General features: G+C 41.7%; 1 protein-coding gene and 1 long non-coding RNA gene across 2 annotated transcripts; one reads left to right on the top strand and one right to left on the bottom strand.

Moving 5' to 3' along the window:
• Window positions 1-1,394: 1,394 nt before the first annotated feature.
• Window positions 1,395-3,893, bottom strand: LOC140168767 (uncharacterized). The gene has a single exon (XM_072192177.1). The coding sequence runs from the start codon at window positions 3,891-3,893 to the stop codon at window positions 1,395-1,397; it is 2,499 nt and encodes an 832-aa protein (XP_072048278.1).
• Window positions 3,894-14,059: 10,166 nt separating this feature from the next.
• Window positions 14,060-21,408, top strand: LOC140167898 (uncharacterized). The gene is made up of 4 exons (XR_011861087.1): window positions 14,060-14,460; window positions 17,870-17,949; window positions 19,726-19,893; window positions 21,354-21,408. It is a non-coding gene; the product is annotated as an uncharacterized lncRNA (long non-coding RNA).
• The last annotated feature ends 217 nt before the right edge of the window (window positions 21,409-21,625 follow it).

Here is a 21,625-nt window from a genome sequence, read left to right as displayed (position 1 = left end):
CGCATACCCAAAATGCGACGATCATGTTTGTTTATTGTAAATAAACCGACGAAATGGGCGATTCAATTTATTTTGAGCTAGCCGACGACGAAATCTTCGAACAGCTGGAAGATACGTCCGTGAGCGATTTTTTCGCGTGGAACGGGACGAGTCTCGGAAACCTGCGAGCGGGTACAACGGAAAGAAGGTAAGAGTTCAGGCGCACGCCTTGCTGCTGTGCTTTGCCGCGTGGTACAAGGATCGATACAAAATGAGACTGTGCTTGAGACCGCCTTGGATTTTCCCGGGAAGAACGGAAGAAATTCAGATTTTGAAGAAAACGCTCGATTTTCTTCGGGAAAACTCGGTCGATCGGCGAGATATAAACCACTGGAAGAATACGCCGAGAAATTCGGGCTGCTAGAAAAATTTCGCGAACTCGCGTGAAAATAAAGAAAATGGAAGGCAAACTTTCAAAAAAGGAAGGGAGTTCATGGGAAAAGTAAACGAACTCGTGAAAAAGCATAACGTCAGCGTGCGGAGAGGAGAGCCCGGTCAGCATAGGGCTCAGGCCATCGTGGAAAGATTCAATCGAACTTTGGCCGAAAGATTGTTCGGTCACCAATATTCCCAGGAAATCTTGATAGAAGCTAGAGGCGGAAACGCGAGGAGCACAGAGTGGGTAGCTAGGCTGCCGGAAGTTATCCGAGCGGTAAGCAACGAAGAAACGCGCCTCATCGGAATGAAACCGTCGGACGCGATCAAGAAAGAAAAAGTCGAAGCCTCGCACTCGGCGCCGCAGCGTTGGAAAAATGAAGTTCGGCTTCCATCTAACGTAGCGGTGAGGTATCTGTACAGACCGGGAGAGGACGAGGGGGGAGAGCGAAGGAGAGCTACCGATCCCATCTGGTCTATAGAGACGTACGGGGTCGACAGCGGTGTCGAAACTCCCGGCGACCCTGTCCTGTACTACCTATCCGAAGGCGCGCCAAAAAGAGCGTTTGTTCGGCAAGAATTGATGATCGTGCCCGATGACACTCAGCTGCCTCCGGATTCGGTGCTATGACATCTTGGTACTCTCACCAATTACGAGATATTTCAAAAATGAATTATTTACTTTTCGAAGCTTTCTCAAAAATTATTGGCATGGAATGCAAAAGTAAACTTCATTACGCCATCGATTACGCCGGAATGTCCACATCTAAATGTAAAAAATGTGGAGAACTCATCGGCAAAGGGCTTCCAAGGATGTACCGAGTGAAGCACTGGTCCGACGTCTACGGACGCAAGAAGGATTATAAAAATTTTTATCACGCTGTCTGTTTGAACGAATATCTCTCTACGGCGAGAAGCAACGTTTTGCAAATTTAGAGCGTCGACGACATTCACGGCTTTCATCGCATGAAAACGATCGATCAAGAATTTGTATGCAATCTATGGGGATCTCTGTAATGACCGTGCGCCAGAGTGTGGATTTTATCCGGCAAGACGATTCTCTTGCCATCATTCGCAGAGAGCGCGATCTTGTTGACCTCTTCGGTGTAAACTTCATGTTTGTAACTTCGAATCACGTTCATTCTTCTCATCTGGGGCTCGCCGCTTAGAAGGCATTTTTTGTAATCGTCGAAAGTAATTTTCTTTTTGACGACGGCCTTCTTCACGCCTTTGCATTTTTTTTCTTCCGAGCCCTTGTGCATTCTGAAAGCGTACAGCTTCGCTCGAAGACCGACAAGCTCCGCGATCTGCTTGCCGCCAGCCTCGTCCTTGAACTTGCCTAGCACTTTCTTGTTTACGCCGGTTCGAATCCCGGACGGATGGTCGGCCGAGTAGTTCGAAGTATCGAATCGAGCGTCAAGATCCGGGGCGATGTCTCGGTAGAAATCTTCGGTTCGAATTTCGTACGCCAGAGAATCCGTGTCACTAAAAAGTAGCTTAGCCCTGTCGCCGTACATTGGCTTGACGTACCCGTAGTGGAAATCGTATATCGTCGTCTTGGAAATGTCGAGGATAGACATGCCTAGGTAGATCGGCTTGGTCCTCTTCATGTGAATGGCTATCAAGTTTTCGTCAAAAATCGTGCGCCGCTCGAAGTTTGGCTTTGCCGCGAGCTTTTTAGCTTTCTTTCTCGAATTCACCAGGTGAATGTCGACCCTATTCCGAATGTTTTCCATCGTCTTGCCGAACACGGAGTTGTTCATGAGCTTGAAGAAGTCCTTCTCAAATTCGTTCGCGGCTTCCTTGCGAAGTCGAGTGTTCAGGTCGATGTACCCCTCCATGAACGCGCTTTCCTCGAACCGAATCCCGCGATGAATTTTCTCGAGTCGAAGTCCCAAGCTCAAATACTGCTTCAAAGCCGCGTAGTGAATCACGTACTTTTTTTTGCCCCGCAGATTCGGAACGAGCTTTTCAGCCTTGTCGATGACGAGTTTTTCAGGCGCGAGCGGGTAGTCGTTATGGAGGTCGTGAAGTTCCTTCGGATACTCCAGGTCAACCTCAACGATGCAAGGCCAGAGTCGCCAGTCTCGCAGCTCGCTGGCGGTCATCCACTTGAATCCTCCTGTCGGCAGAGGCTGGCTCATCGCGTGCCCGTAGAGATTGTTGGCGTCGAGGTACTGGATGAATTTTGAGGGCTTCGTCGGGTCAAAATCAGGGCCCATGTACTTGTTGTTCGCCTCGGAATGCCGGGTGCTTATCATCGAGACGCCTCCTCTGATCCCCTTCTCGATCATTTGCATCATGTCAACGTCGTGCAGGAGCTCGAGCCGCGCGCCAGTCTTTTTTAACATGGCGTCGTAGGCGAGTCCAGGCGCCGTGAAGTACCAGGCCGGGTCCAGCTCGTAATTGTTTTGACAAACTTCTCGAAAACTTTCGAATACGTCCGCCAGCAGGAGAACATCCGACTCAAGATACAGGTCGTGGTACTCTCGAAGGGTTTTCATTTCGAAGCTTTCCCACACACTTTGAGCGTGCTCGTAATCTTCGTCGGAAATGCTCTCTTCGTTGAGCCTGGAGTAGAAAGCTGCCTTCGGCGGAAGACAAGTTTCCTCCAGTTTTTTCAAAGAGTCGACGTGATCGTACGGGTAGACCCCTTTTCTTACGAGAAGTCTTCTTTTTTCTTCGCTCGGGAAGAATTTTTCCATCGTCGGGAAGTTGGAGAGATTGTCGACGAGCTTGGATAGGCCCGACGCCATAAACTTGAAGCTGTCGATGAATCGAAGATCGCGCTTGACCTCGACTTCTTTCCCCTCTTTGTTAACGAAGGAGTCGACGACGATCTGCTTGGTGAAGGAAATGTACTTTTCCTCGTTGTTCGGAATGCAATCGATTTTCCCTTCGGTCTTGCCCAAATTTTTAACGAACAGGTGCGCGTCGTAGCCGGCGAGGTTGTGGAAAATCACGGGGAAGAATTTTGGCTTCCTGTACCGCAGGTTACACTTGTTGTGCGCCGCTCCTCGAAACTTGCCCGTAAAATGGCAATGATCTCGAACGGTGCGGTTTTCTTCGTCTAGAGGGGTCAGGGGCTTTTTGCAAATTTGGCAATTGCTCGACTCCGCGAAGATAGCTCGTTCCCGCTGGTCAAAGACCATATTTTGGGGGAATTTAAACCGTCGGTAAATGCGTCGAATGTCTTCCTCGAGGCGCTCCACAAAAATCTGAGCCACGTCCTCGTCTTCCGATCTTTTGGTATACACGACCGGGTCTTGCCTGTACAGCGAGTCGTCGAAGCATTTGATGTAGTAGCAAAATCCCGAAGGGTCGTGCTTCTGGTACTTTTGCGTGTAGCTGCCGTTAGGATCGGGCTGACGGGTGTGGATGGGCTTCGTGAAGGACTCGAAGTCGGCGTAGACGACAAAGGGAACATTTTGCGATCTGAAATGGTTCTTGAACTCCTGAACGGAGCCCTTTTCGGACATCTCGATCCTCACCGATTCGTGCAAGCGGCAGAGATCGATGTGCACAGCCAGTCGCTCCTTGGAGGTGTAGGACGAGTAGCACCGCCTGCAAAAGTGGCGAGCGTGTCCCTTTTTTGACACTTGTGTGCTCAACAATCTGCTCAAACTTTTCACGACGCAGTAGTGTTGCTTTTCTTCGTCGGATATGAGAAGCAAATCAACCTCGCGTTGGCAATCAAGATCGCTGATCCGAAGAGGGTAAACTTTATTCTGTCAAAACCGTGCACGTTCACCGAAATGGTCGGATTCCTTCTCTCAAATTTGCCGATGTCGGAAAGGGGAGTCGGAAATGTCACGCCGTCCCAATTCAGCTCGGCGGCTTTTTCTCGAAGGGCCTTATCGATTCGTTCCAGGTGCACGCCAACCATGTGCGTCGCCCTTGTGACGGCCCACTTGAAGCACGCGTCGTCCTCGTTTTTGAGATTGACGATCGCTGTCTTTTTCGCTAAAAACTCCGGGAGAGGGATGTACGAGGAGCCGCCCAACGGCTCGTACTCCACCGTGTGAAGCTCAAGGCTCTGAATCGACTCAAACACCCACCCGCTTCCTATGTTTATAAAGGTAGAAATGTTCTCGAGAATTCTGGCCGACCAGGTATCGTAGACCTCGACAAGGTCGGTAGCCTCCAGAATAATCGTTTGTTCAGAATGAAATCACGGTTGTTTGATGTATATAGAATTGGCTTCATTATTAACTAAATGCAAACTATAGATGGCGCTATTTATCCTAAATCATATTATATTGATTTGCAAGGTTAGGTGATCAATACTGCCTTTAAAACAGATGAAATAGGTGAAACAAGCAGCAAAGACATTTTATTAACATATTTCTTCAAAAAATAAAAGAAATTGTTTGCATTAAAAGCTTAAAAGAGTAATTTTCAGTAACTAAATAGCGCCACCAATTTTGTCATAAATAGATACATTTTATATCCGAAAAGCTTTAAAAAATGCGGTAAAAGTGAATAATTTTGTAAAAGAGGGGAAATTTAAAGTTGAAAATGACTCAAAAGCATCTGTATACATTAGCATGATATCGCTTTTAGCTGTTTAAGCCTAAAATTGGGTTTTTCATGATGTTTTGTTTGAAAAACTAATAAATGATCACATCGAACAGCCGTGAAATACGGCTTCCTTTCTGACTTCTAGCCCAGTCTCAAGTCTGGTCTTCACCATCCAGCAGCGAAGAATCATCTTCGCTTTTATCCCGCGGTTTTCTACAAGGACACCAAGGACAATTAGTAAAACATCTCCGGCGCAAAGCCAGGCAGCCCCGGCACCGTGTACTGAATCGCAAACCGTCTTAGCGCGGACTCCGATTCTTCAATATCGAGTAAGTCAAAAAACTCCTGCTCTGGGTTTAAACGCTCCGGCGCTGGGTGGAGACTCCGATATATCGCGTACTCGATAGGCTCCTGATCCAAGTCAAAAAGCTCCTGCTCTTGGCGTAAAAGCTCTGGATCTGGGTGTACAGGCACCCAATCTATCGGGTAGTCGAAGGGCTCCTGCTCCAAGTCAAAAAGCTCCTGCGCTGGGTGTAAAGACTCCCGCTCTATCGCGTAGTTATCTCGCAAAAAAGTGCTCAACAATCTGCTCAAACTTTTCACGACGCAGTAGTGTTGCTTTTCTTCGTCGGATATGAGAAGCAAATCAACCTCGCGTTGGCAATCAAGATCGCTGATCCGAAGAGGGTAAACTTTTTTTCTGTCAAAACCGTGCACGTTCACCGAAATGGTCGGATTCCTTCTCTCAAATTTGCCGATGTCGGAAAGGGGAGTCGGAAATGTCACGCCGTCCCAATTCAGCTCGGCGGCTTTTTCTCGAAGGGCCTTATCGATTCGTTCCAGGTGCACGCCAACCATGTGCGTCGCCCTTGTGACGGCCCACTTGAAGCACGCGTCGTCCTCGTTTTTGAGATTGACGATCGCTGTCTTTTTCGCTAAAAACTCCGGGAGAGGGATGTACGAGGAGCCGCCCAACGGCTCGTACTCCACCGTGTGAAGCTCAAGGCTCTGAATCGACTCAAACACCCACCCGCTTCCTATGTTTATAAACGTAGAAATGTTCTCGAGAATTCTGGCCGACCAGGTATCGTAGACCTCGACAAGGTCGGTAGCCTCCAGAATAATCGTTTGTTCAGAATGAAATACGGCTTCCTTTCTGACTTCTAGCCCAGTCTCAAGTCTGGTCTTCACCATCCAGCAGCGAAGAATCATCTTCGCTTTTATCCCGCGGTTTTCTACAAGGACACCAAGGACAATTAGTAAAAACATCTCCGGCGCAAAGCCAGGCAGCCCCGGCACCGTGTACTGAATCGCAAACCGTCTTAGCGCGGACTCCGATTCTTCAATATCGAGTAAGTCAAAAAACTCCTGCTCTGGGTTTAAACGCTCCGGCGCTGGGTGGAGACTCCGATATATCGCGTACTCGATAGGCTCCTGATCCAAGTCAAAAAGCTCCTGCTCTTGGCGTAAAAGCTCTGGATCTGGGTGTACAGGCACCCAATCTATCGGGTAGTCGAAGGGCTCCTGCTCCAAGTCAAAAAGCTCCTGCGCTGGGTGTAAAGACTCCCGCTCTATCGCGTAGTTATCTCGCAAAAATTGAACCAATTCCGCTTTCCGCAAGCGAGAATAACCTCGAAGGCCGGCATCCCTCGCCTGTTTCCGCAGATCTTGAACCGTAGGGGGGTTGGGTCCAAAACGTCTCGGACGCATTTCCCTTCTCCGCTGATTAATTTGAGCTCGCTGCTCCTGAATTCGCCAACGCCGTCGCTCCTCGGAAGTTGGAAACGGAAAATGATTCTCGTTCATTTCTTTGATGTTTCAATTTTTTTTTAATCAATTTTTTCTAGGCTCGCGAAAATCTTAAGCCAATTTTTTTTGCGGAGTACGGGCGTTTTTCTAGGCTCGCGCAAATCCTAAGCCAATTTTTTTCGCGGGGCGCAGCGGCTTCCGCACTGCTGCCGCAGGGGCTTCCGACGGGAACTGCTGCCGCAGGGGCTTCCGACGGGAACTGCTGCCGCAGGGGCTTCCGACGGAATTTTCCCGTTTGGTCGGGGAAAAGTGTCGAGCACGTTTTTTCGCAAATGAGGTGTTAAGCGGGGCTCCTGAGTAAAGGTGCTTCTGACAGGGATTTCCCGTTAGTCGAGGTAAATTAGCTGGGTGCTTCTGACAGGGATTTCCCGTTAGTCGAGGTAAAATGAGCTGGGTGCTTCTGACAGGGATTTCCCGTTAGTCGAGGGAAATTGTCCTGGAATCGGCCTTATACAACTACTTTGGTATTTTTGTAAACCCCAATGAGTAATAGTTCAACTGCAAAAAGATTCATCCATGTGTCTCATCAGCTGAATAAATCAGTTATGGGACATGGGCCCTTTGAGGCTACTGTCTGGGCCCCGTACAGGAAAAAGTTGCTGTCATTGGTATTTTTGTAAACCCCAATGGGTAATAGTTCCAATGCAAAAAGATTCATCCATGTGTCTCTTCAGCTGAATAAATCAGTTGTTGGACATCATGCCCTTTAAGGCTACTGTCTGGGCCCCCGTACAGGACAAAGTTGCTGTCATTGGTATTTTTGAGCACCCCAATGGGTGATAGTTGCAATGCAAAAAGTTTTATCCATGTGTCTCTTCAGCTGAATAACAGCATATGGGCGGGCCCTCTGGGGCTACTGTCTGGGCCCCTGTACAGGCCCAAATTGCTGTCATTGCTATAGGCATGAAAAGTATAACAAAGGATTTAATGTATTCTATTCATGTATTCTACTTGGACATGTTCAATAGAATAAATTATGGTTTGTTATGAAACACACATACCAGGATACAGTAAACAAAAAAATATATAGGGCTAAAATGATTTTCTAAAATGGTTTAAAACCACTTTTTATGTAGAGATATTTTATAAGTTCAGGACATGAGATGATGAACATATTTATATACTTTATAAATTTGCAACAAAAAAAAGAAGATGGGTACTGATGAAATCGGGGTATTAAATCGCCTTAAGAGAAGGTATCTTCCAAATCGTCGTGATTTAATTAGTCATTTACGTGAATTACTAATTAAATTACCACGTGAATGACTAACTGTTGACTAATCATTAATCAAATTACTAATTGAATGACTAATTATTGATTAATTCGTAATTACATATTAGTCTTTTAATAAATAATTAGTCATTCAATTAGTAATTTAATTAGTAATTCACGTTAATGACTAATTAAATCACAACTTCTTAAGTCAATGATTAGTCATGCAATGTGATATTTTTTACAAATTGACTATTTTAAGTCATGAAAATATTATAAAATGATGCAAATTGATGTGAAATGTTATTAATATTCTTTTGGCATTACAAATACACAATTTCAGCAACATTTTTGAATTAAAAAAAAATATCTTGCATGACTAATTATAAATAATACTTTACAGTGTTTGGTACCAATGTATAGCTATGGGTCTCCTCTATCCAGTGATACCAACGAATTTCAAAGGAGGGAAATGAAAATCATTGATTTTACTGTAAAAACCAGTGGTGGGCCTCACCAACCCCCCCCTCCATCCTCATCTTTGACGGCCGGTCCTACTATACCCCCGGTAAGGTCCTGGGGTAAAAATTGTATCACTAAAATGAGCGCAAAGGATAGATCTACGATTAGGTTTGGGCCCGGGGTTTGAGCCGGCGTAAACGTGTGCATTTTTTGTGACGGATAAAAAATCATGGGGTGGTACAACCCCCCCCCCTTCTCCTTCGTAGTTCTAACTTCTAGGGTTAAAAATATCATAAAATCAGCCATCTTTCTTTTGTGTGAAAATGTTTAATAAATCATAGACAGTAACCCTGTCGAAAGATAAAAAAGTCTATCCGACTCGGGTCCCCTTTTTATGGCCTCACCCAATCAGTTTTTCTAGAATTGTGTCTTCAAATTGCCATACAAAAAAGCATTACCGGTATGTATTCAAAATAATTATGGCAAAATTTTGCTAAATTTTTTTAACATTTTGGCCACTAGACTTATTTCAAATTCGTATGGCCCCCTAAATGATGAGTCGTATCCAGTGACACCCTTTTCATTTGTTTATAGGCCTACATTGCCCCAAATTGCTATAGGGCTGCTAAGAATACGCGATTTTGGAGGCCAAAAAACGCACCCCGAAATTTAAAAAAAAATTGTTTGTTTTTTAAATATCTTGCGGATTTGGAGAGTCCCTTGACCTAGATTGAAGTCTATATCTTAAATTAGCAGCCCTCAATGGTCTCTACTTCTCGACGCTTGTAGGCACCATACCAGACGGCTGCCCCCCCTCCCTCCCGTGTGTCACGCCCCCCCCCCTTCGACCACCCCTCATAAATGTATTAAAAGGAGGAGCAACCTTCATTCTCTTCTTCTCTGATTCTAGGCATTTAAATGTTGCAAATTGTGATATTACAATTCATATGTATATCAACATGATAAGAAATATTTGGTCTAAAAAATTAAAAAAATACTTTAGATCAATATATTACCGTAAAAGCTTAGAATTTGAGTGTGATCAATACGGGGATCAATATTGTATTTATTATGCAAATCAAACAATGAGCCGGGAGCTAACCTTTTGTGTCCATTCCCAATTTATCGCCATGAAGGTCGCGCATTTATACATGAACAAAATGAAAAGAGCTCTAGTGTACTACTCGTGAACATAGGGGAACGGCGGGTGATATCGAACGCGGGTTAATCCCGAATGGTGCTGTTGTAGCTAACCTGGGAAAGGTGACGCTATCACACTACTCTGCAGCAAAAACTACTACAAAGATACACTTTCACAGAATGCACATTTGGGTCAAGAGGTTGGGGGCTCTTCTCACAAAATATTAAAAACGGAATTAGACACTATTGACTTTTGATCATCGGTTTTCGGATGCGTAAGAAATATTGTAGTGAAGAAAATGGGTGGATTGTACAATTAATAAGACATTAGGACGATTGCTTAAAGATATGACGTGACCTAAATAGCTTATCAGTGCAAGTAAGAAAAAGTAATATATATGAGTGGTGGGGTCATCTTGAACGGCTATAGAAAACAGTAATGATATCGTGTGCGGGGTAATCGCGAACGGCCGTCATGAGCATGATGAGTATGATGTTTTTTATCTGCATTGATCTACAGAGCTATTTGTATCATGAGCTGGATATGAACTTATCTTTAACACTCCAAATTGATTCTTCAATAAGCTTTCCAATACCGTTCGGGATTACCCCCAGATCGCGGGGTAATCCCGAACGACGCCATTTTCGTTGTTTCATCATATCTTCTAACTAATTAATTAATGTCTAATGAGAACGTGCTTATAATTAAAGTATTACCCACTCTTGATATTGGTATGGTTTATTCTATCTTATGTTGTTTTAATATGTAGTAATAGGCTTATATGAAAAGGTATTCGGGATTACCCCACTCTCCCCTATAGTGTCCTCTTCATTTACTTACGTCATTTAGCCCGCTGCCTTGAACATCAATTTCGCTTCGAACGGGAGAAGGACCCGTACGAGCCCGCATTTTACCAACGAAATTTCTCTTTTTCAGGAGAAATACGAATAAAAAAATTGTGCAACGAGGGTCAACTTGTAATGTAATAATTATTCTCTTCGAATGGAGTTAAACTTGTCTTGCAAAAGATATGCCCTTTAAAGGCAATCAGGGAGCATTGCCGCTTGTGATGTATGGCATTGCACGCTATTTTGGCCAATGAGAACAGAGCGGCCGCGACATCTAAAGATTGAATGAACCTTTCATTATTATTAGAGACATTGCGATTTCCAAACGTAGACATCGGACGTACGTTGATCTATTCAAAACCACTCTCCTGTATCGAAGCGAGGTCACGTATTTAGCTATTTTTGAAGATATTCCACGTGCGAAATCGACGTAGATACATCGTTGAAAATGCACAAAATTTGTCCATTTTACAATATGTTAAAGACAGTCAAAGATAATGAACATATGAAGGAAAGTCTAATTATTATTATTATTATTTTTGTTTGTAACAAATCATTATAATAAAGGTACAGCGATGTGTTAAAAATGGGCTAAATTTAAACGCAATATTCACACGCAGAGATTGCCCATTGAAATGTGTGTGATACTTTGCGTTAAAAAAATGACATTGCGATTTTCCATTTTGGATTCCAACGTAGAATAAAAACGCAGATGCTACGTTGAAATATGCTGATTTTACCTCATGTATAAGTCCATGCAACGCGCTCAATTTTCAGGACGAAAAAGTCTCATTTTGAAAGTAAAGTCATGATGTATGTATGAAGTGATCTTTAATCTACCAAAATATATGTTTTTGGGCAACTATAATATTTGGGGAGCACAAAAAAACAATTAGGTTTAATCAGCATGTAGGTCAAAATTGTAATCAAAATCAAAAGCGGTCTGTTTGAATTTAGGCACAGACTCAGCTCACTGTTATTTTTCTGCCTCCGCAGGAGGTAGTATGCTTTGAAATTTACACCTAAAATGCCGCACATTGCGCGGCATGTAGGCCGATTGTACAAATTTATATTCTGACAAGTACTCTAATTTCCGCCCAATGTCGAGAGCCCAATAAATATCCCCCACCTCTTTGCGCCATACATAAATTCGCCTATCGCCATTTCCGAATGTTCAAAAAGGTAATCACGCTTCCTCAGCATGTGCAATAAATTAGCATTAAAATTAATCTTATTCTATAGGGATTCTAGAAACACCTAGCACGTGGCGCCAATGGTGCGGGTCTATCAAGCTCATGAATTATGCATTAGAATTTTTTTAAACTCATATATTGTATAATTGAAGACCGAATTAAAAAGAGTAGCTTGCGTATGCCGTCCTGTCAACCAGACCAAAAATGCCATACTGCGCAGGTCAGCAACCAATCACAGCGCGCCTTTGTCCTGACGTCAGACGCAAACTAGTATTTTTTTAATTCGGTATTTAATTATGGATTGCAGCCTCATCACATCAGCAATATCGTAGAAATAAAGTCGGACAACCGTTATGCTGTGTGTGGCAATGGGAATACACATTAAACAAGGTTTAATTTCATGATTACATGAAACCTGATTATCAATGGAAAAACTTTGGCTGGAGAAGTTGAAGCTGACGTTCATGGCGACACTTTGGATGTGATAATTTGACATCATGGATTGTTTTGTGCAAAATTGGAGGTATTTTTGCGGCGAGTCAGCAGACCGACTGACATGCAGGCTAGCATGCTAGGCTCGACTAGGCCGCAATCATCGTGTCTACATCATAATAATAGTTCATACCCGCTGGACAGCAGGAAGAATGTTTATAACTTACATTTCAATACAATCATGTTACTTTTATCTTGAACTTGGAAGAAACTGATTTCAATAACAATTTCAATATTGCAAACTCATGACCATCAGTGACAGTGACCATACATTACACTAAACAGTGAGTTCCGTGCCGGTTTATGACTAGAAAGTAGAATGGATTATTTATTTCTGTTCATCTTGATATCAACATTTAAATGGTAAGTTCATGAGTTTGACCTCAATGTCAAATCTACATTGTATGTAGCACAATTATGTGTTGTGCATGACTGAGTGCATGATGCTAGCATATGACTAGTCTAGGGCTAGGCCCGGGGCTAGCAAACTGATTTCAATAACAATTTCAATATTGCAAACTCATGACCATATACCATCAGTGACCATACATGACACTAAACAGTGACATCCGTGCCGGTTTATGACTAGAAAGTAGAATGGATTATTTATTTCTGTTCATCTTGATATCAACATTTAAATGGTAAGTTCATGAGTTTGACCTCAATTAAAATACAAAACAGAACCCGTGTCAAATCTACATTGTATGTCGCACAGTTATGTGTAGTACATGACTGAGTGCATGATGCTAGCATGACTAGTCTAGGGCTAGGCCCGGGCTAGTCCTTTACTAGCCCTTGGCAGTTGGCAGTATCTGGAAAACACTCCTCCGACACAGCGCTAGTCCAAATCTAAAAACACTCTGCCAGTCGAAACTGAAAACCACTGCGCTAGTCCGAATTTGCAAAACATGGCGCTATTCCGAATCTGAATTTAGGAAACACTGCGCTAGTCCGATATTCGGACTCGGACCAGCGCTGTGATTTTCAGATTCGGACTACCGCTTTGGTTTTCTGCAGTTTCGGACTGGCGAAGTGTTTTCCAGACTCGGACTAGCGCAGTGTATTTCGGACTAGGGGTGTGTCGGACTGTTAAAGTGTTTTTAGATTCGGACTAGCGGTGTGTCGGACTGTTGCAGTGGTGTTCAAATTTGCTAAATGCATCCATGGGTTTTATATCTTATTTTGTAGCCTATCTGAAAATTTTACTTTGCATAATTCTTGCATATATAATTAGAAAATAAGGCCTACCTGACAACATTGCATAACAAAAATAAAAGAAAGTTGTTGCCAACGACTTGGTTTCGCTCCATTTTGACAGGCCATATTTTGGTAACCGAATATCCGATTAAAATAAAAGTTTCAGTCTTGTATTAGGAGAAAATGGACTCACATATTTTAATCAGACACAAATCTATATCCAATAGCGGTACCTTAAAAAAGATTAAAGCTAGCATTATAAGTATCTCCTTAACTAATAACAAAAGGTGTCCACTGGTATCTTGGAGGCATTGTCTTTTTTAAAGACATTTCTTGTTTCAATCACTATGCCCTCTATCGACCTAGGTTAGAAGCTGTTAGATTAGATCAAATATTATAGTCTTTATTCTAGCTGTCTTGTTCTCCTTCGTGACGAATGAGCACAATCCAGTCTGGAACCGAGACTAGCAATATTTAACACCGTATTAACGTACGTAAAAACGTACGCGAAAACGTACGTTACACGTGCTGCGTTTGGAAAATCGCAATGTCTCTAATATCCAGTGATATTAAATACAATCAGATGTCTAACGTGCGTACTGAAGAATAGTACGAGTGCGTAACCGCATTTTCGAATAAAGTTCCACAAATTATGATAATGAGTTCCACAAATTATGATAATCAGTCAATATCTGTTAATGCGCATGTGCAACATGTACAATATGCCGTACATTGTACATGCAATTTGATGAAATCTTATGACGTCATTTTTTGTTCGTCCGATCAAAAAATTAATGGCGACCAATTTTCACCGCTTACATTGAAATTTCCGGGTTTTCATCCAAAATAACTCAACATCAGCTGATGTTTATGACTTGGTACTTTGTCACCCGTGAACATTTGCGGACTTTTACCACTTGGATTACATTGGGCACACGCAGCTCTTCGATTTTAATTGATTTTGGACAAGAAACTCCGTCTCCAAATCGGTGTACATTTTACACGCAATTTTCGCATTGGGCAGTGCACTGCAATGCAGTGTGAGTTGAGCTGAGAGGTTCTACTGCAATGTCTGCAATGGCAACAACCGTGTCATGGATAATGTAGTCTGTAGTTCTCTGACCGGGATCTCTGATTGATTTCATCAGCTACTTCTCCTGTCACTGACGGGTAAGTAAGTTTAGCCCGGATTTTAGCTCATATTTGGACAGGAAATCTACTGTTACAGACGGTCATATGACATGATTTTTAAACCGTATACCCATCATTCAATCATGCCCATGCCATGCATGCATGATTGCATGGTTACATTTTTCACTTACATGCTTGTCAATGCTCATTGCTGAGACTAGTAAACCAACAGGTCAATGTCATACTCATAGTCGTTGATAGCAGTAGTTATGCATAGACTCTGGAGTTTAACATTTGTGACATTCTATTAAATCACCGACGACACACCGAGTAAATGTTCGCGCCCATGCCATGCCATGGGTTTGAATTTGATCTTATTTATAGAAAAATTATTTAATAGAGGCCGTCAGCGTGACGTCATCATATGTCGCCATCTTGTGGGTACACGCTGCGATGGTCGTTCGATCTCCATGCGTAAACAGCAAAATAACGGCGTTGTTGCGTGATAACAGCTGCGTGGCAAGCTGCGCCCTGCGCGTAGTGTCCGACGCATGAACACACAGATCATTTGTACCCGCAAGATGGCGAAAGGCTGACGGCGTGGCCTCTATTTGTGTACATCGTGGAACATTCAACTACGATTGTTACTCACAACTAATCATGAAATAATACACGAGTGTACAGTGCTACTCTACGCGAGTACGCGTCCATATTAGCGAGGTTATACTATGATCAGCTCTTAATAGGCGGGAATTATTCGGTTTTTGTTACTGCGCGAGTCAATAAAGTTCCAACTTACGCACACGTAAGTTCACAAAAGCACGCGTCTTCACGCAAGACGCAAAGCGCAGATCGCGTAACTGCTGCGCCCAGCTGTGTGTACGCCGTTCTATATCAATCCACGATGTTATGAGTCCCCGATCAGAGTATATCTGTGTACAACAGCTTACTACGCATAGCCACGCAATAAAGAGTACGGTATGTTCCACGATGTACACAAATTAAATAATTTTTCTATAGCATATGCTTACAAAATGTAGTACTAGTAGGCAGGCATATGTACAATGTAAATTTGACGAAAATTTAAGTACAGGGCGTTCATGCGTGGTCTGACGTGCCGCTATACCATTTTTTCACCCTGATGTAGCAGTGACGTCAGTGCGTATTTCATTGGGTGCAGCTTCAAGTCGCTAGTTTTTGCTCTAAAGCGCTGGCGGCGTACATGCACATGCTCAAAGCAGGAAAGACGTGCGACGTCGCATGGATGCGTGTGAGATACAGATGCCACAACTCGTTCATGTCACTGTCACACCAGGCTGAAAAATGGCACACACGACACCGCTATTCCGACCACACAAATCAGGGTCTTAGGCAGGATTTGAAGGTTTGGGTGTGTAAATTTAAAAAACTGGGTAGGCCTACTGTGTAAATTTAAAATTTGTGTGGGCTAAAACTGGGTGGTTACAAATTTGGGTGTGTAAAACATAAAAACACTCCCTATATGGCTGGCTGCCTAATCCATTGTACTGTACATGCTGTATGTCAGTCCGATCAATCACTGCACTCATCTGACACTGACACTGTCCGAAATTTAATTCTAAAAAACATGTAGCTAGTCCAAATGTTTTTCAGACTAGTGCAGTATTTTATTAAAATTCTGAAAATCATGTCACCAGCCCAAATCTGAATAGCACAGATTTAGATCAATATGCAGCTAGTCTGAATATGAAAAGTGTATACTGCACAAGATGGCAAGAAAAATACTGCACCAGTCCAAAACTGAAAACCATTGGCATTGCTCTAGTCTGAATCTTAAAAAAACCCACTGCGCTGGTCTGGATATGAAAAACCCGGGGTACTCAGTACAAATGACCATACGGGACGTGCCGCAAATATGGGTAGCATTTTCAGCCTTTTGGTATATCAATGACCCCTTTTTCAAAGCCTATTTTGGTATATGAATGGGTCCTTTTTCAAAATGTTCTCAATTTTTTTGAAAAAAATAGCCCAATTTTCCCCTAATCTAGCCAAAATTTGTAAAAACTAAGGCAATTTGGGTTAAATTCGGCCGAAAATTTTGACTTTTGGTATATCAATGGGTCCAAATTTCTTGAAAAATTGGTATATGGGTCCACTTTCAAATTCTCAGCGGCACGTCCCTACCCAAACCAAACTTGACTTGAGTACCCCCCCCCGGTGAAAAACACTGCGCTGGTCTAAATATGGGAAATATTTGGACTAGCTATGGACTATGCAGTGTTTTCAAATTCGGACTAGTAAGCAGGGGCGTAGCAAGAGCATCAGGGGCCCATGGACAAGGAGCAGTACCGGGGCCCTTGTAACCAGGGTGGGATTTATCTTATGTTGGCCCTGGGCCAGGCTAAAATTCGGAGGCCCCGAACTCACGTGCCGAGGAAGGCATCGTGGCCAAGTTTTAGTTTAGGCCTAATATAGAGGGGGAATAACATATTGGGCTATTCCAGAAAATAGATGCACACCCCCTATAGAGGAGTGCGGATATCCGGACTTTTTGTCCAGTCGAGACTGTTGGAAATCCAGACTTTTAAAGTGTCCAAAGGTAAAAATATCCGGTAGAAAAATAGTTCAACATCAGAAATCCTAAATTTAAGAGTTCATTTTGGACATTTCCGTGATTTTTCCTTCATTTAATTGGATTTCCAAGCTTTTTCAAGTGATATTGGCAACTGGAATTCCAGTCGTTTTCAGAAAGCAGACTTGGAAATCCGGACATTTCTTTGATTGAAAATTTACTCCTCTATAGGGGGTGTGCAATTATTTTCTGGAATAGCCCATTTTGTTACGATGTTAATAGGACATTTGCGCGCAAAGCACGCGAAAAAAAATTCAATTTCAGACTATTTTAGCCCAGATCACTGAACATAAATTTTGCCATTTGAATGCGCGCGAAGCGCGGACAATTTTACAATTTCACCCTATTTTGGCCAAAAAACATGCTGTTATCGGGGTTAAAAGAAAGATGCATAGGGCAATTTTGGGGGGCCCTGGACACGGGCCCATCTGACCCAGTGGTAAATTTGGCCCTGCTCTCCATTATCAGCCCTTATTTAATTTTTTGCTTTTGGGCTCGGGGCCCTGAACCCTCGGGGCCCATGGACTTCGTCCACCCTGTCCCCCCGCTTGCTACGCGCCTGCTAGTAAGTCCTGTGGTTCTCAGTGTCGGGCTACAACGCTATATGGTTTCAGTTTCGGACTGGCGCTGTATTTTTCAGATTCGGACTAGCGCAGTGTTTTTCAGATTCCGACTAGAGCAACACGCATACACTGATTTGAACTCCTTACTATAGGGCCTGTGGGCTATTTTGTTGACAGGGCCCTTATCCTTAAATCCGCTGCAATATGCTAAAAAAATAATAATTAATAACCACAATAACACACTCGTGTTTCACTTTTTTATTTCACAAACTAGGTCGTGACGGTAACCTGGATTATGATGATAGGGAGAATGAACGAACAATAGTACACCATGGATGGAATATAATTAACCTGGTATGTAGGCCTACACTACAGTAAATTTGATTTAAAGCCATAAATGTACATTGTAAGTACCTACATCAAATTTTAATTTTATTATTCTTAACACAAAATGTGGAAATAGTATTAGAAATAACTGTCAGAAATGGGGTCTGTCCATTTTAAGCCGAAATGGCCAATTCCATGCCAAAAGTGCCTTTTGTAACGTCCGTAACAAAATTTTGGAACATTATTGCTCAAAACAGGAGCATTTATTTCAAATTTGCTAATCATGCCTCCAAAGATTGATGTCAGACCTACATCAAGATAGTAAAGAAAAAAATCTGAGGAAGCACCTTGACAGTTTTTTTTTCATTATGAAAAACGTTACGGACGTTACATTTGAGATAAAATGTAACGTCCGTAACACTAAATCAACAGTGTAGGACGATACAGGAGTATTAATTTCAAACTTGCTTTTCATGTTTACATAGAATGGAGTCAGGGCTTGCTCAATATAGTTAACAGAAAAAAATAAAACACAGAACTGAATGGAGATTTAAAGATATGTACCATCTGTCAAAATGGCAGGCACTTTCGCGTAACGTCCGTAACGCTCGTTTCTAATTTCTGTAGCTAATTAACTAAGAAAGCCAAAACAAAATTACTTCATTATATTCAACATTAGAGTGTGTACTAGTGGCATACTAAGATATAAAGTGTTATCCTAACAGTAAACATGTGTGCTATTCACTTAAAAGTTGCAAGTTGCATGTATCTGTAACGTCCGTAACGGTGGAATTGGCCAAATAACAAGATAAAGTTAAAGAAACCCTGCTGGCTATTTTGGCTGTCACCTACAACATGGAGTTCTATGGGGAATTAAATGTCTGATTAGTTTGAATATCGTACGGCATTATGTCAAAATTACATTTTGATCTGACCAACACAGTGTAAACATTACAAATATGCATTTTTACTAATTTCATAAAATTTTACAAATATGGCTTTAAATAAAAATGCAAACAAAATTGTATAGTAGTATATACACATTAGGCCTAAAGAATTGTTTGATTGGGGTAACATAAAAAAAAAAAAGGGTAGGTCAGTTGGCAATTTAAAAAAAAAAAATTTACTCACACTTGAACTGTAGGCCCTATTTAATTGCATGATAAAGGCCTTGGAACTTTTTTTTTTTTTTTTTTTTTAATTTAATTTTTTTTTAATTTTTAAAAACTTTTGCAAAAAATAAGAAAAAAAAAAGTCTAGGGTCGGGCTTATTATTAGGGTCGGTCGGGTTACGCAAATCAAACAATTTTTTTAGGTCTTGCATGAATCAAAATATATATGTACATTTATGGACTACACTTTCCATGTAAAACATTTTTAGCTTCAAAATGTATCACTGATTCTGATTCACTGTCTTATTAGTAGGGACAGATACAAATGTACATGGCGAGTTAAAAAGGTGAGTTAGGAAAAGCGAGGTACCCCTACAAGGCTACAAAGTTTCAAAGTGACCACCTGCTGAGATTGTAGCAAGTCCCAGTGGTGAGTTAGGTTCTTATGCCAAGTCCAACTTAGTGTTGGGGCATGCACTTTCCTGGAGTGGACAGTCGGTAGCTTGAAAGTTGCAAATTTGACTTAGTCTGCGACTTTTATGGATACAAAATTTCAAGGTTGGATTTTTAAAATATACATAAAAACAATCTATATTTATGCTCCGAAGTGTATCACTTGTACATGTACAAAATGTATACACTAATAAATTTTTAACAAATATTTGAACATTTTTCTTCCTTCTTTTTCAAGGCAATGGAGATTGATCAATTTGGCGTAACTCACCAAGGACTTGAATTGCTATGGCGTCATTCGCCGGTGGGACTTGGTTACTTTGGCGTAACTTGCCAGTGGGACTTGATTGCTTTAATTGGCCTAACTAAACTTGCAGACTGTGACTTGATGGACAGCTCCATGGGGGTATGTGACAAATTGTGTATCTTTGTGGGCTGTAACTCGCTTTTTCACTAACTTGCCTTTTCTTAACTTGCCAAAAATATATTCCCCTTGTTGGTAGATGAGCTGTGCAAAACAACAACAATTCTGCAATTTTGAGTGTGCAGGTAACTGATGATTTAAAAAAAAGGCAGGTTTACAACTTTACAAGGCGAGTTTAATCATGACCCACACAAATATTTACTCTACCCCCTCACAAATATTTTCGTCAGTGTGCGAAATAAAGAAAATACGGAGGTTATCCCAACGATAACTAAAGAATAAATTCTGTTTGTCCTCAAAACATTTTGGTTGTCCCCAAAATGTGTCATATCTTTTGGTGTGGTAAATCTGTAGCCACAAATTGCTAAACCTGAGGCCTGATTTCAAGCACTGCCACCATTGGGTAACTCAGTGAAATGGTTAATTAAAAATATTCAGAACTGCCACCATTGGGTAATTGAGTGAAATGGTTAATTAAAAATATTCAAGAGTGGACATGCTAAACAAGTGGACATCACACCATATTATTATACTATGTTCTAGCAGTGGTAAGATCTCGCTTAAGGGAACTGGAATGAGCGTTTTGAGCGTTTCGACAGCATTTTTTTGTGGGACATGAGAGCACATCAGACCTATCGAATTGCATTCTTAATACGAAGAATGTTTTTCTGATATCAAATAATTTTCATTTGATGAAATTCACGATATAATACAAATTTTATGACAAATTATTAAAATTTGATATTTTTCACATTTTGGAGATATAACAGTCCTCGAAGTAAATTTTATAAATTTAATGATATAGTCTTTTAGTGTATGTAGCTGGGAGTCTTCAATACAAAAGGTCAAAATTTTCAATTGATCATCGGCTTTTCATCCCACCTACATACACTTTAGGTAGAAATCATCAGATTTATAAAGTTTACTTGAGAAGTACTGTGAAATATCAAAATATCAATTTTAATGATTTGCCATAAAATGTGTATTACATTGCAATTTCAAAAATCAAAATTATTTGATCTATCAGAAGGCCATTCTTCGTATTCAGAATGCAATTCGATATGTCTGATGTGCTCTACTGTCCCACAATAATACTGTCCAAACGTTCATACCCCTTCCCTTAAGGATACAAATTACAATCAATTTACATGAAGTCAAAAGTCAAAATTTCATGTCAAGTTTATCATGATTTTGGAGGTAAAATATAGTGGTTGTCCCCAGTACATAGCTCAATATGGTTGTCCCCACTCCCCAGTAATTCTTGGACAAGAGGACAGACAAGTGCTTATTTCGAACACTGATTGACATCCAGAGGCTTGCCTATGTGATGAAGCTAAAATGAGTGTGTACTCTCTTTAACCAAAATTACGTGTACATACATGTACTGTTGGAACTGCAAGAATCACAATTTTGTCTCTGTCTTCAATTATTTTATTTTACAGATGAAAACAAGAACTTGCACTGGAAGTCTGGAAGGACCGTGGAGATGGAAGGACCGTGGAGATAGGAGTACCGATCTGTATACAATTTTATACATCAAACCTATCAGACACAGAAGGGGTCATCCAATTTGAAATGACAGCCACCAACAGGACAGTTTTATGCACATTCGCATTCCCCTGTACTACATGTATAAAGCACACATCCTGGAAAGAACTCCAGGACTGTGTAAAGACATGGAATGGTGATGGTCTCCAATCTTTGGCAGTCACAC

The sequence above is a fragment of the Amphiura filiformis genome, chromosome 13 (genome assembly GCF_039555335.1).
Source record: "Amphiura filiformis chromosome 13, Afil_fr2py, whole genome shotgun sequence".
NCBI classification, from domain to species: Eukaryota; Metazoa; Echinodermata; class Ophiuroidea; order Amphilepidida; family Amphiuridae; genus Amphiura; species Amphiura filiformis.
This window is presented reverse-complemented; position numbering and strand designations above follow the sequence as displayed.